Source organism: Cebus imitator, unplaced genomic scaffold, assembly GCF_001604975.1.
Source record: "Cebus imitator isolate Cc_AM_T3 unplaced genomic scaffold, Cebus_imitator-1.0 Scaffold0, whole genome shotgun sequence".
Taxonomy (NCBI): Eukaryota; Metazoa; Chordata; class Mammalia; order Primates; family Cebidae; genus Cebus; species Cebus imitator.
In genome coordinates, this window is record NW_016107315.1 from 418,119 (window position 1) to 432,121 (window position 14,003).

At 49.1% G+C, this 14,003-nt stretch overlaps 1 protein-coding gene across 17 annotated transcripts in view; it reads right to left on the reverse strand.

The window, feature by feature from the left end:
- CACNA1D (calcium voltage-gated channel subunit alpha1 D) overlaps positions 1-14,003 on the reverse strand; it is a 319,765-nt gene that overhangs the window by 41,048 nt on the left and 264,714 nt on the right. For 6 of the 17 annotated variants that reach the window (XM_037741086.1, XM_037740618.1, XM_037739919.1 and 3 more), the window contains 4 exons: positions 10,624-10,707; positions 10,072-10,155; positions 2,470-2,514; positions 1,935-2,063 (listed from right to left, as the gene is read on the reverse strand). In XM_037741086.1, the coding sequence (XP_037597014.1) occupies positions 1,935-2,063; positions 2,470-2,514; positions 10,072-10,155; positions 10,624-10,707 (342 nt within the window). The remainder of the gene's footprint in view (positions 1-1,934; positions 2,064-2,469; positions 2,515-10,071; positions 10,156-10,623; positions 10,708-14,003) is intronic. The other 11 variants (XM_037743584.1, XM_037743843.1, XM_037742310.1 and 8 more) reach the window with 5 other exon arrangements.

Consider the following 14,003-nt stretch of genomic DNA (forward strand, 5'->3'; position numbering starts at 1 on the left):
CAAACCATTCCAGAACACTGGACACTTAGAGTACTTCCACTTCGTTTTGTGGGTATGTTTTGGGGGATGGTACTGTAGGTAATGTTGCAAAGGAGTATCTTTATGCAAAATCACCTTGCTTCTGCTGAAGTATTTCCTTAGGGTGAAGTCTTAGGAGTGGAATTACTGGGTCAGAGGGGAAGAGCCACTTTCTGGCTGTTGCTGTAGAATGCAAAATACCTTTCTTAAGATGCACACCTTCTGAAAGGGCTGCTAAGTTCGGGGGCAGGGCAAGGGAAGGAAAGGAGTGAGCTGGGGGGTCGCCAAGTGTGGCTCTCTTCAGAAACACCAAATGCAAGTGTCTGACAGAGCCCCCATCCTTTAATTGAATGTTCCTCAACTGCTGTCTACCTCATCACATGTGACAAACACGTCCACATGCATAGGGTGCCCAGATTGTTAAGCTTAATTCTGGGAACACACACTTAAAACACCCGCTTTCTCTATTATCTGAGAGAGCTCATCAGAAAGTCAGTGGCTCACAAGTGCCCAGCCACCTTCAGACCTGTGCCAGCTGTGGACCTGTGCCTGCCAGCCTGGCCTGGTACAATAGGCCCTCCCAGCAGCTGGGCTGCTCAGCAGGCTCCCACAGGGTTTGTTTCAGGCTTTCCTCAACATACCTATGTACATTTTCTTCGTAGATTTCCAAATGTTTAAGATTATTGTTTGCACAGTTTCTGCTTGTATGAACCACTACTCTGGAACATGACTTTCTTATCTGTGGCAGATTGAATCTTGAAGAATTTCTTTAAAAAGTGAGATGATATTACCTCCGAATTATCTATTTTTTATAGCAGTTTGTTCCTAGGTTTTGGTACTTTACATGAATAACAACTGCCAAAGATTCTGTGCCTTAGCAAGTCCAAGGCTAAGCTGCCTGAGGCCCTACTCTACCTTCCTCCAGCCTCACTCTCCCCAGCAGGACCTGTGACTTCCCTTGGGAGTGCCTGCATCGCCCCCCACCCCAATGCTGTCCCTTATCCCTTTTACCCATGAAAATTCCATCCACTAGGGACAAACGCTTACTTGGTAACACTGGTTATCCCAGGGGTGGGTGAGGGGCGAGTTTTAATTTTATCTTTATTTATCTTTGGACAGCTTCATTTGTTGTTGTAAACATTTATTACTTTTGAATGAAAAATAGTCAAGTAATTTTTAAAAATGAAGGTGCATGATTCACTTTCTAATGTTTGTGCATATCCACAAATTCCCTTCCTGGGTGCACCTTTTAATAAGAATCTCTATTTCCCATACTTCCTTCTCCAAATGGAATCAGTCCAGAAGGCTAGAACATCTGAGGCAGGGTAATGGCAGGTAGAAGAAAAGCTGGTTCTGCTCAGGAAAGTCTAGAACTGAGCTGTACCAGCCTGGAGAATCAGAGGTGACAAATGAGACATGGCCTATGCCTGAACATCCTGAACTTTGTGACCCTTCCAGGTGCAGGATAACCCAGTGATGGTGTGCTGGCCCAGGTGGTGGCTTCTGATATGTTATCCAGACCAGTCAACAGACAGCACTGCTGCAGCCTTCTGAGGAGAAGGAGTCAGAGAGAGGCTGCTGGGCTTCCAGGCAGTCTGCTGGGACCTGGGACTCTCATGTACCTCCGCCAGGCATCCCGGAAGCACTGCAGGGCTGCAGACCCCACACCGCTCTGTCTTGGAAATGCTGCAGCTCTCTCAGCTATGGGTCCTTCCTGCTTTCTCTTCTGTTTCCTTTAGGCAAGTAATCTCATGGGATTTACCCAAGAAATGCTAAGTTGGGTCTCTCCGGCATGCCATGTGTTCTATTGACCTAAGTCCACACAGGGGGAGCCTGGGTCCTCTAGGACGGGCATAATCATTGACCTACATATGATCTTCAAAGACAAAGAGAGAAGTCCTTAGCATGGCCCTTACCTGAAAGGACTTAATAAAAGTCCACAGCAATGTCCGGATGCCTTCCCCCCTGCTGAGAAGCTTCACCAATCGCATCACTCGGAAAAGACGGAAAAAGGTGATGGAGATTCTATTGCTCTCTTCAGAGTTCTGAAGGGTTATCATGGAGAGGTCAAACCCAATGGAAAGTAGAACATGCAACACTTTCAGAAAAACAGCAACAGATGCAAAGGTGACAGAGGTAAGAACTGAAGATGTGATTCTGGGGCCTTTTCATCTTAAAAAGCATGATATGAAAGGAAGAGTTACATGCTAACAACACAGAGCTTGGGAAACTGCATCCACACAGCACATGCATGTCCACGTGTTCTACTGTGTTAGAGGAGAACGCTGGGCTGGTCAACAATACTGGACACTGATGATGAATGCAAACCACTGCAGACACTGTTCTGGAAGGACAATCATGGAGAATACAGAAAAACCAGTGGAAAACTCGACATGGTCAAATAAACTCAAGGAAAAGGCCCAGCCCCTGGGGACTAGTTGCTGATCTTACCCCAGGTGTAGCAGTTGGGACAGGGACACTTTCACTTTCAGTTGGCTTTAAGAAATCAAAGATTGAAAATGGATTAATGAACCACGAAGGAGTCAATGTTTCTGGAGAGCATTTCCCCCTTTTAAAAAATGCGTGCCTCCTGTCTTTGGACAACACACCTGCTCCCTCCCTGAGAAAATACCAGTGGCTTTCCTTGGAGCTGGACTTGAGGGCAGGCAGCCATGGACGTGGGCACGGACACACTACCACTTTCTAATTCACGTCCGAGGACACGCTGTGCCCAGGCTAACAGGCATCCAGTAAGAACAGTGTCTCAAGACCTCAACTGTCCCTAGAGACAGATGCAGAGCCTGCCCCTGCTTCTCACAGAGAGGCTAGTTCTCTTGGCTTGGTCAGGGCTATGGGTCTCAGGAACTAGTCTCTCTGCAGCACGCCCCCTAGCCCCAGAGAACGGAATGTCTCCAGTAGCGTGGCAAACAGCGGTGCCTGCCTGTGGGCCGCAAGCTCCCTGGGACCACACTTTGTTCCCATGAGACCAAACGCCTGGGCGGTATACATCTGACAACAGACTCTTTGGTGGGGCTGCTGAGGAGCTGGACAGACTGAGTCAGGGTGAGGAGGAGAGAGGTGGGCTTCCCTACACAAGCCCTCACTGCCCACCCCACAGCTCAGATAGCTTTCACACAAGAGGAAATTCAGGTCTATATAGTCTTTGGAAGAAACAGTGGAGGGCCAGCTCTCCTGAGGTTCAGCAGCTCCACCTCCTCCAGGGTCTGGCTGGGCTGTTGTTCTTTGGGACCCAGGATATAGAATCTGTGATGGCTGGTGCTCACCTGCCCCCCCCCACCCAACCCCCACCCACAGAGAGGGCAGGGGCCTTGCCTTATTCCACGCCATGCCCAGCATGGTGCCTGACACTTCCCGAGTATTCAGAAAGTGTCTGAACGCAGAGTTGGAAGCAAACTCCAGCTAGCACCAGGAAGCATCTTTACATTCAACAGCAACAGTAAGCGGTACCAGAGCCAGCATGTGCCGGCCTCTCTTCCCCGACAGAGAGGAATGGGGCTCTTCTGGTTAGGGGCTTCAAGGAGCCTTTCTGTACAGTCTGTCTGCAAAGTTAAGAAACGTGCACACATCTGGATGTGCGCACTTCTCGAGGGCCTCCTCCCTGGGGATCGGGGGAAAGAAGAGCTCAGTTCTGAAGCCTCTCTAGCATCAAGGGCTACCTCCTGAGACCAAAGAGAAATTCTACAAAATTCACAGAAAATAAGGGGTTGGAGCACATTACAGAACAACTGAAAATCAGCATCGTGACTGTGAAACCAAGATCAACAGGTTTGATGGAGTTTAAAATGGGTCCTTGCTTCTCCTGGGATGCTCAGAATGGGAGCTCTGCAACAGGTTTATCAAGAACCCAGGGCCGCTATTTTTATTTCCCTCTTCCATTAGCTCATTTCAAAAGAAATACCACTTCCTTCAAGGGACAGATAATGTTTTTCATCTTAAGACCTTAACAAAGGAAGGAACTAACTTTTGAAACTTCTCATCGTCTTCCACATCATTCTCACTAAGGCTGTGCACAGGAAGGCTCCACTCTGGCCTGTCTGGCTGGAGTGTGGGGTGAGCGTGTGTGCTAAGTGTGCATGCATGCACGCCTCTGCTTGCCTGATTTCAGGGGACCAGGCAGTGTGCACAAGACAGACGGCTCTACAGTTACCCTTTTGAAACATGCACGACTTATGTATCAGCCCTGCGGCACCTGTTGGTCAGGGAAGACGCTCCTAACCACAGTCTGGCCTTAGACCCTCCTGTGTGCCTCTCCCTATTCTGCTTCATGTCTGATAGGCCATTCATGTCCCCCTTCCTTAGGGTTCGTGAAAGTCAGCAACCGAACTGAATTTCGAAGTGTACATCTCTTCAACTGATATCTCTGAAATGTAACAACCTATGGACTATGAACTTCAAACCATGAATATTCTCTTGTTTAAAAGAACAAAAGGGAGGAGGAGACAGCATTTGTAAAGGGACAGGGCAGCACAACATGCACAGGAGGAAGGAAAGAGCAAACAGCACACCAGACTTCATGCGCCCTCCAACGCGCCTGCGACACCTCCCCTCCCACGCACCACTGGGCAGGGAGGGCTGCTTCAGGGGAGGATGTGACCAGCAGCTCTGGGGGGACAGTGCAAGTTGCCAAAATATCTTACAAATTTAAAGAACCCTGAGGATGGCTTTGCCCAAATGACAAATGTCAGCCAAATGAAAAGGGCAGGTCAGCTCTCATGCCAGCCTGCACACTAAAAGCACCTGGGGATCTTTAACAAAATCTCTGAAGTCCAGGTCCCACCCCAGAGATTCTTACTTAATGGACCTGGGGCATGTCTCCATGTTGGGAATTTTATTATTTTTTTGAGGCGGAGTTTCCCTCTGTCACCCAGGCTAGAGTGCAGCGGCATGATCTTGGCTCACTGCAACCTCTGCCTACAGGGTTTCAGTGATTCTTCTGCCTCAGCCTCATCAGTAGCTGGGATTACAGGTGCCCAACACCTTGCCTGCCTAATTTTTTTGTATTTTCAGTAGAGATGAGATTTCGCCATGTTGGCCAGACTGGTCTCCAACTCCTGACCTCAGGTGATCTGCCTACCTCGGCCTCCCAAAGTGCTGGGATTCAGGCATGAGCCACCACACCCAGCCTGCATGCTGGGAATTTTAAAAGCTCCTTGGTGATTCAAATGTGCTGCCAGAGCTGAGAACTCCAGTCCTGGACCAGGGTAAAGCTGGCCCAAGTAGTTAGCAGGTAGCCCATACTAGCTAATGCCCTTTAGGTCTCGAGTGGCCATACAGAGTGGGGTTGCTAGAAAAGCCCATTCAGGCTGCTGTAGCTGAGCAGTGGGTTCTTTTTGAGTTGATGAGAAATCAATACTCAGATGCAGACAGAGAGATTAGACCCCCTTCCCATCTTCTTTACAAGGGATGGAGGAGGCTTGAACATGAAGGGAGCTGGAGGAGCTGGAACGCCAGTGGGCTATGCTATGCTGGACATCCCTAGAGGACACCAGACTGGGGAAGGACTCTTCACTAGGTGGCTTTCAAGGACAGCTTCAAGGGTCCGCTAATCAGTTTTTAATAGGGGGAATTCCAGTGTTACCTCAGGGCTTAGACAAGCTTAGCAGTTCCCTCCCACCCTAAGATGTCACATTCTTCAGCTGGGAACCCTACAGGAGGCAGCCCCTTAGCCTCAGAAGGCTGGACTACATGTCAGAAGGCTCCTTAGATTCCTGGGGCTCTGCTAATGTGGGGGCTTTCCTGATTTTCCCTCAAGCCTTTTCCTACAGGGCTCTCAGGCAGGCTTTTACCACATATGCTCTGGGGCAGCCCCCTGAAACTGTGGAAGCCAAAAAGACCATGAGGTTCCCAAACGAAATCAGTCCATTTCATTTTCTGTATTAATTTCTACCTGTGCTTGGAAGAGTTGAGAGGATGCAGTTTTCTAATTCAGATAGGAAGCAAACCAGCATCCCAGAACAGCTGGGCCAGGTAACCCAAGGCATTGTGGAGAAGCCAGTCTTTTGGGGGAGCATCCCTCTGACTATTTCTGAGCTGGCAGGCAACACCTATGGAAGGAGGACTTCTTTATTTGGGGTCACTGGGTCTGTGTCCACGACCAGTGCCTAGCTGAGCTGGCTCCTGGGAAAGGGCTCGCATATGAAGTGGGGGACTACACAACCTTAGTGTGGGGTCAGAAAAAGAAGATGAGTGGTCCACCGTCAGCCACCTGGTCCAAACAGTATACCTGAAAAAGCAGGGACCATTCCTGGGTCTCTGAGAGTGAGCTCCCTAATGACTTTTTTTTTTTTTTTTTTTTTTGAGATGGAGTTTCACTCTTGTTGCCCAGGCTGGAGTGCAATGGCGTGATCTCGGCTCACCGCAACCTCCGCCTCCTGGGTTCAGGCAATTCTCCTGCCTCAGCCTCCTGAGTAGCTGGGATTACAGGCATGCGCCACCATGCCCAGCTGATTTTTTGTATTTTTAGTAGAGATAGGGTTTCACCATGTTGACCAGGATGGTCTCGATCTCTTGACCTCGTGATCCACCCGCCTCGGCCTCCCAAAGTGCTGGGATTACAGGCGTGAGCCACCGCGCCCGGCCCCCTAATGACTTTTTACTTGCTCCTTCAAGGTAAGTAATATAAGGCAGACTTGGCTTCTAAACAAGTATTTTGCCTCCCAGGCACTAATGATAATGAGAATAGACAAATGTCAGTGATAGCTATCCCCAGGTTAGGAACAATATGTTGCTGGGTCATGTCATCATTCAAGGAACAAATAGGCATCAAGGAGGGAGGGAGCAAGAGGGAGCCCACCAGTCATTATTGACGTTTTAGCAGCCTGGTGAGGTTAGGACCAAACGTGATGGGGACAAGTCCATGAACACTGCCAAACCAGGAACAGAGCGGGCTGTGGGGAGGTGGGAGGGGGCAGTGGTATGGAACAGGCTGGTGTGCGTGCAGGCAGGACCATGCAAAGGACTACCCAAAACGTTTCCGCAAAGAATACAAACGCAGGCTGAATTCAATCGTTTCTCAGCCAGATCATTCATTCTGGGAGACTATGTTGGCAAGTCACAGAGCCAAGTGTGACTGACCAAGACGGCCTCAGGCAGGAGACGACAATATATGGGATGGGGAACAATTCAGATGATTGCAACCAATCCTTAGCACGTCCTGTGAAGCGTGGTGAAAACCAAAGGTGGAGAGCCAAAAACAAGCACACAGTCTTTAGAAGTGCTTTGCTTTAACGACTTCACCGTATATATGCATATATATACTTGCCGCTACAATTTTCTAAAAATAAAACCAACATGAAAATCAATTAGGCAACAGAAAAGAAAGATCAACAGAGTTGGGGGAGAGAGAGCACAGCAGATTTAAACATTGCAAACAATGATGCTACAACCAGCCGACAATGAACCAAGGGTGTTCATGCTCAGCTGACAGCTGACCCCGCAGCTCAGGGGACAAGGCCACTGAGGATGTGATGTGCACTGCTCCCCAGGGGAGCTGCTTGTGGAGGGTGTCGGAACCAGCAGTCCCACTGTCATGTAGTTACATCAGAGGTTAAGAATACCGAGTCTTTTTTTAAATCTTTGTGCCTCCCCACAGCCTAGCCCAGAGCCTGTGAGTGGTGGATGTCCAGCACATGTGTGTTAAAAGATTGAATAAATGTGAAGGCAGCCTTGAGCATCCCCTCTGTTCCAAGGCCGAGCAGGGAAACACTGAGATTTCTGAAGGTGGTGTTCTGCTGGCCCAGGGTGGGGAACCAGCATTGCCATGACTGAGGAATATTTGGTCTTGGGCCACAGCTGACCAGGAAAAATGTCACTGACTGAAAGCACATTCTGGGAAAGTCTGCCTGTGTGATTGGAAAGTTTAATTGCATGCCAAGAAGGGGGCCCCTGAAAGCCTGTCTTGTTCAGATACCTAATGTCAAATGCTAACTAGAAACTTCAGCATAGACCTGTCCCTTTCCTGACTGGTACAAGGTGAACACAGCAACACTGAGGCACCAATGAGCCAAGTTGGGTGATAGGAGACAGGGGCAGCAGGAGGAGCAGGGCCAGCCCACAGCACACGTGAGGCAGCCAGGAAGCCAGGTGCATGCTGTCCTTGAGTACACGGGTGCTACACCCCTGCCAGCCAGCAGGCAGGCCAGGAGTGAGAAAGCTGGGTGTCCCCAGGTGGACAGACCTTGGCCAAATCCTGGTGCCCAAAAGCTAAGTGTTTATACCCACCACCTGCACAGTGGTTGAAGCACTGAGCAGTCCAGGGAGACCTGCCGAGCTGCTAGTTTATTGTAGTTTCGCTTCCATTATAAACTGTCTCTGACTCACAGAAGGGTATGTTCCAAAATTTTCATGTAAATATACCTCCACGTCAACTGTAAGCAGTTTGTGTTGTGAGATGATGAAGCCGGCAGATGTCTAGCCATAAACTTGGGAGAGAGCTTGGGGCTGCCCAGTTAGGGACCTGCCGTTCTCCCATTAGCACCAGCTTATTTATATATCATGAATGGCAATTTTCATGGAAAATTTCACATCAAGTAGAATTTACATGTCTGGGCTTTAGGTGTTAGAAGATGTGCATACCTAGGTCTAACAAAGCACCATGTGAGTGCCTTGTCACGGTGTGGTGTGATGAAGCTTCAACCACACCCTCATGGACATGGTCATGTCTGACAGTCCATTTTACTTATTACAGGGATAACCCACACTTAGAATAATACCCTTGTATCTCCCTAAAACTTTGGGGTTTTTAGCAAGCATTTTCACAAGTATTCAGATCATTTTATCACTATAACATATCTGCGAGGCAAGGGGGTAGATGTTACGCACCCCACTTGGCCCATGAGGGAACTGGAGTCCAGGTCAGTTTGGAACTAGGGCTGCAACTGCCAGGTCTTGGGATTGCCAGGCTGGTGACTATCTTACTATTTACACGCCAGAATCGACGTGGCCCCAGGCAGGTGGCATAAAGGGATTTCATAGTCCTCGTGTGATGCAGGCTGTCTGGGCACCAGGATGGACCTTATAACCCTCACTCCTCCTGTAGATGCCACCAGGCAGAGCATAAAGGGCAGGGGGTGGGCTGGACACTGTGGAGCAAAAGCCAACACCAAACACAGACCCTCCCTGTGCTCTGCCCATTCTCTCGAAAGGCTCTGCACATCTTGGGCACACACACTGGATGCCCACTAAGACTTGCTGATGAACTGGAAAGAGATCAGGTAGACAGGGGCCTTTCTACCTGCCTGAGGCCTTCGGTCTAGCATGGGTCAGTCACAAGGAGAGCTAGGAGGCAGATGCGGCTCCCTTTCTCACACTTCTTAATTTAGCAGGGGGTGAGGTTTTCAGAACATTTCTAGGGAGAGGGGTTCACTCTGCCTACAATGCTGCTACAGCACTTGTTCCCCTCCCAAATGAGTCTACTGCATGTAGCAAAGGTGTACTGACATCCCCTCCCTGGTTCTCACTTGGCCCTCTTTTCCCTGGCCCCAAGTAGCCTTCTACCAGCTGGTGTCACTCTTTGGACGTGGGACATTCACTAGTTAGACTCAGAGCAGACATGGTACAGGTGAGGGCACGAGCAGCAGCCACCACACGCTCAGGGCATAGCTGTGGGGCCTCCCGCCTGTGCCCTCACAGAACCATCGTGGGGACGAGGGTGCACATCATTAACTCCAAGTACAGCTGGAAAGATGGAGGCACACAGTACTCGGATGACTTTCACGGTCACACGGCTGGTGAGTGAGAACATCCACAGGCACACACAATTAACTCCCAGCCCTTACAACTTTAATCAGATCTTTTGAAACACTCTTCTAGTTCCAAATGGCAATTCTATATAGGCTTCCCCACTCTTCTTCAGGGAAATGAGATAGAGATGGGGTGAGGGAGAGAAGACTACAAATTATCCTTAGTCTTTCAAAATAAATTTGTTTCTGGATTTCTAAAGTGTGTGGAGATTCATGGGCAGGGCCTCTGGTCTCTTCTATATCAGACTTAATGAAAACAACCACGATATAGGACACAAAGTTTGCTACTTACATTCACTTCAGTTATAGCAATATCAACGACGCTACCAACAACAATTAAGGCATCAAAAGTGTTCCATGCATCAGTGAAATAGTGCTGTTAGGGCAAGCATTCAGAAGCCACAGAGGAGAGGAAGCACCACAGGGAAAAAGAAGAAAAGGACAGTGTTATAAAAGGGGAACATTCTAGCACCACGCCACATGGCTACTTGAAACATCCCCCTAAAATAAACACGTTATAGATACGCCACTTTGGGTATCACTTCTGACACAGCAAATGAAAACAATTAGAGACATCCTATCTTACCTTGCCTACTAGTGACCTGGGTAAATGCCGCAAAAAGGCCTGTCCTCCGAAAGGTGACTTGTGTCTACAAAAGGCCCTGGGCTAAGGCCCTACCCTGAAGGGCTTCTTGCCCACAGCTCTCATTGGGAAATCCTAGTTTCAGATCAAGTGACTGGGATCTGTGACTTGTCCAGGTGATGCCACTGCAGGGCAGGGAGCAGAGTATGCACAGACAGAGAGAGAGGACACAGGTGGCGGCCACGCCAGGTGCATACTCACGTCTGCTTCGCTGAGGGCCACGTCTATAATGCTGCCGATTACGATGAGGGAGTCAAACGTGTTCCAGGCGTCACTAAAATACCCCTGGACAGAGCAGGCGAGGGCAGACGTTTATGAGCATGTATGAATGACCCTCCACACGGACCATATAGGGGCGAATCCAAGTCCCTGCTGCTCCCATGGCACCCAGGTGGGGTGGGAAAGCCAAAGGGGGGGGGGTAACAATACCGTCCACTGGTGGAAAGGGACACAGCGGGGTGGCTGTGCACCTTTATGTGAGAGAGAAGGTGCACACACACCCATGCACACACACACACATGCACACACGCACACCCATGCACACACACACACACATGCGCACACGCACACACACACCCATGGTCCTGAGCGGCACCAAATCAAGCAGAATATCTGCAGGGCAGAGGAAGGCATTTTGGCAACCTTGCCCTGGTACCCAGAGGGATGATCCCAAACCCTCATGAGCGGATGGACTCCTTCCTTAGAACCTCCACTCACCCCACTTAACGAGCACCGTCACATTTCCATTTCTGTGCTCCTTCAATGCTCTCCAGTCCTCACAAGTCCAGGCAGCATTATAAAGGTCACGCCTTGTGGCAGGCTGACTAAGTCCCCATCTCCAAAGCACTTTCAGTGGCGAGGACACAGGTGAGATTATGAGGATAAGAGAATGGGGCTTAGACAATGGCTTACAGAGAGACAGGTACTGTGAGGCACAGCATCATGGCAGACACTGGCTCTCAGTCGTGGGGGTGGGGCTTAGTGTGGGGACGTCAAGGCAAGTTCTATTGTAGAGAAGAGTATGGAATGAACAGGATGTTCCAGGGCTCCCTCTGTCCTCCACAGAAGCCAACAGGCTCCTTCTTCCATCTCAGCTTTTGCTTTCTTTCCTTCCCCCTTTTCATCCTCTAGGCTGAGAGGAATCCATCCCATCCTTCAAAAACAGGACCAAGTTCCTCCCCACCTCCTGATATCTCTGCGATCCTAACCGTCTAACCCCAACTCCATCTGCTCAACTTCACCCTCCTTCAAGGTCAGATAAATGCTCCTTGAAGGAATCTTCCCAGCCCCAGCTGTCTGCACTCCCTCATACTGACTCTGAATCTCTTACGTACTGATCGCTGATCGTGGAGTCTTTGTCTGCAGCTCTACCAACTAAAAGCCCTCAAGGACGATGACTGTGCCATATATTCAGTCCCCCAACTCCACCAATCCCATTATCTAGCCAGAGCCTTGAACCCGGTCAGTGCTTGGCACATGTGATGTCTCCTTCTTCCACCAACTTGCACCCTACCTGTCATCCAGCTTTGTCTGGCTGTTTGTTTAGGTCCTCCTATCTTGCAACAATTCTGAGGGTATAACATCCCCACAATTGTGACTTATAAATCTACACGTATATGCTGGACATTTTACATCTTCTTCTGGGCTCAGCACAGCAGGTGCTAAATTAGTGCCAAGATCACCTGACTGACTGTCAAGATCAACAACTCTGTCTATAAATCAACTGTGCCTTTCCAAAAAGTCTGGACAATTTTTAGAAATAAAAATTCAGGTACAAATTATATACAGAGGGGCCCAGCATGTCTAAAACTGGGTGCATTTAGTGCTACATTAAGAAAACCAGAATGAAAGGTACTTGGAGGTGTCAGGTCCCAGAAACTTGTGATTAAACGCAGACCCCAAAGAAGCCACTGCAGAGCCAAGACCTTTTGTGACAGTATAGAAGATCTGGACTGACTGTTCTAAGAACTCAACAAGGGACGTTTATTCTAGTCACCATCCATCACTCTTGGTGCCTTTATTGGGGAGCTACGACACTGACTAAGGGTTTGCTTCTTACATTTCATCTTAACAATGTAAGATTCCCCCACCCAATCGCCATGGTTTCTAACCAACTCTTCACCTCTCTGCCTGCCCTCCAATCACAGTGCCTCTCTCTCATTTTACCCTCACTGACTGCTACCCTCTCAGGCCCCTCTCTCAGCAACAAAAGGAACTTGTGAGCCCCAAATCTAATGATCTGTGTATAAAAGTCTAATGAGAAGGTCTACTTTAAAAACAGCACAGCTTATACTTTATAGTTTTCCTTTGCATGAATTCATGATTCTTGGCTGGCAAAACTGAGCAGAGATGGGCTGCCTTTGAGATTTAGGCTGGCAGTCAGAGGTAAGATCAAGAGCTAGCCTCACAGCAGAGTCTCCTTCATCTAGTAAGTCTCCTAACAAGAAGGCAGGCTGAATCAATGTGCTTAGCGCTACAGCTGACGCCCCCTGTTGCGAATGGGTAACAAGCAGTTCTCCGACTGGTGGCGGTGCCACAGACCACACTTGGGGGACAGAACCTGCTGTTTTCTTCACTGAGTTCAGAGCAACTCAAAAGCTAAAGAGAGCACAGTGATCCTTCCCCTCCCCTCTGGGGAGGAATTTACACCACAATCAAACACTTGGTCATGAGTAGCAACTAGACCTCCAGAGTACTGACAGGGCAGCGGAGGCCCAGCGTCCATCCTTCACAGCTGCTGCAGTGTCTGCCCAGCCCTGCCTGCATATGCACCGTGTACACAGCTTCTCTCTGTTATTAACATCATTTCCCAGAGGCCAGACCCGCCACGTGGGTGCTGGAGGCCGGCCTCTATCACTGACTTTGAGATTTTATTCCTGAACAGCTCCTCTCTCCCTCTGCACAGAATTATCAGTGTTCCTCCCTTTGGGTCATTTCCAACAGCCTCTAAGATAATCTCAATGCTGGTGTGCTGTGATGGATAAAATTCCTTTAAATCAACACAATAGGGGCTTAACATTTCCTTGGGGTCTTGGAAGTTTCTGGCAATTTCATTGACTCTCTCTCTCCAGGAACCCCTCACACTCACAAAATTGTGCCCAAATCAGAATGACTGATGGACTGAAGGTTGACACCCTTAATCTAGGAAGCAGGAGGCAGGTAGCTGAAATCACAGGCTCTGACCAGGTGGCTCTGACAGGAGTCCAGGGGAGGCAGAATATGCCAGCCTTCCCTCTCTTCCCACATACTGTTTCCCTTTCTAGTAGTGTCTTGTTTAATAAAATCATTGTCAAGTGGCATGACTCAGTTCCCCCACTCTTCTCCCACCAAAGCACCATACTGCCTTTGTAACCAGTAGATAAGATATAAGAGACACAGCTGCTAAGAGACAGCCCCCCTCCCTGCTCTTTCCTGTTGGCCTATGATGATGTGGTTTCCTACAACTGAATTCTGAGGCCAGGACATCTCAAGTGGAACCAGTAGTCAAATCTATATAATTTTTGTGTCCAGCTCCACCTGTCTGAAAAGACCAAGCAAGTTAGCCACACGCAATAATATGTGTTACTCAGAAACATTTCTGA